Source organism: Myotis brandtii, unplaced genomic scaffold, assembly GCF_000412655.1.
Source record: "Myotis brandtii unplaced genomic scaffold, ASM41265v1 scaffold514, whole genome shotgun sequence".
Classification (NCBI taxonomy): Eukaryota; Metazoa; Chordata; class Mammalia; order Chiroptera; family Vespertilionidae; genus Myotis; species Myotis brandtii.
In genome coordinates, this window is record NW_005369591.1 from 733,490 (window position 1) to 734,384 (window position 895).

Sequence of the window (895 nt, forward strand, 5' to 3'; positions counted from 1 at the left end):
TAAGTACCCATCAATAATAACCTTAAATGTAAATGGACTTAATGTTCTAATGAAAAGACATAGGTTAGCTGAATGGGTAAGAAAACAAGGTGAGACCAACCTCAGAAAATAGATTCACACAGATTGAAAGTGAAGGGATGGGGAAGTGACGAGAGGCTGGGTTCGGCATGTCTGTGCGTCCTTCTGGGGGATGGTACAGATGGCAGGATGTCATGGTCTGGCCTTCTCCGGGGCCTCAACATATCCCTGAGTTATGGCCTAGCCCTGATCCCCTGGCTCTGGGCCACCTGCCCCATGGCCATCCTTAATCAGATGCACTGTCTAGGGCTTCCAAAGTGGCCACTTCCAAAGCTGGACCCCACAAAAGGCCAGCCACAGCTGAAGGATGTGGTTCTGCGCACATTCATTTGTAAACCCAAGAAGCCCAACTCGGCCAACTGCAAGTGCTGCTGCGTGCAGCTCAGCACAGGCTGTGAGGCCATCTTCTTTATCTCAGGAGAGGGCCACAGCCTGCAAGAGCACCATGTTGTGCTTGTGCAAGGTGTGTGCACCCAGGACCTGCCTGGTATCAAGCTCAAGGTTGTGCATGGCAAGTATGACTGTGGCCATGTACAGAAGAAGAAGTGACCCCCAGGGGCACGGTGGTTTGTGGTTTATGTAGAATAAGAACCTTTGTCTCTGGGTTCCTGCAGTATTCTTGGGAAGCTAGGCTAGTTCTAGAAGCAGCTGGCCCTGGTTCAAATCCACCAATAGCCCATAGGGGTCCTGGGTGTGAATTAGTGTAGAGTGTTGGTGCAAGAGGCTTCTTCTGCTGGAACAGTACACTATTGCCATCTGATGAGAAGGGGTTGCAATAAACACACACACTCAAAACACACACACACACACACAAAAC

General features: G+C 50.2%; 1 protein-coding gene across 1 annotated transcript; it reads left to right on the plus strand.

Moving 5' to 3' along the window:
- Window positions 1-207: 207 nt before the first annotated feature.
- On the plus strand, window positions 208-627 carry LOC102248977 (28S ribosomal protein S12, mitochondrial). Its single transcript, XM_005877278.1, has one exon. It carries the CDS (start codon window positions 208-210, stop codon window positions 625-627), a length of 420 nt encoding a protein of 139 aa, XP_005877340.1.
- The last annotated feature ends 268 nt before the right edge of the window (window positions 628-895 follow it).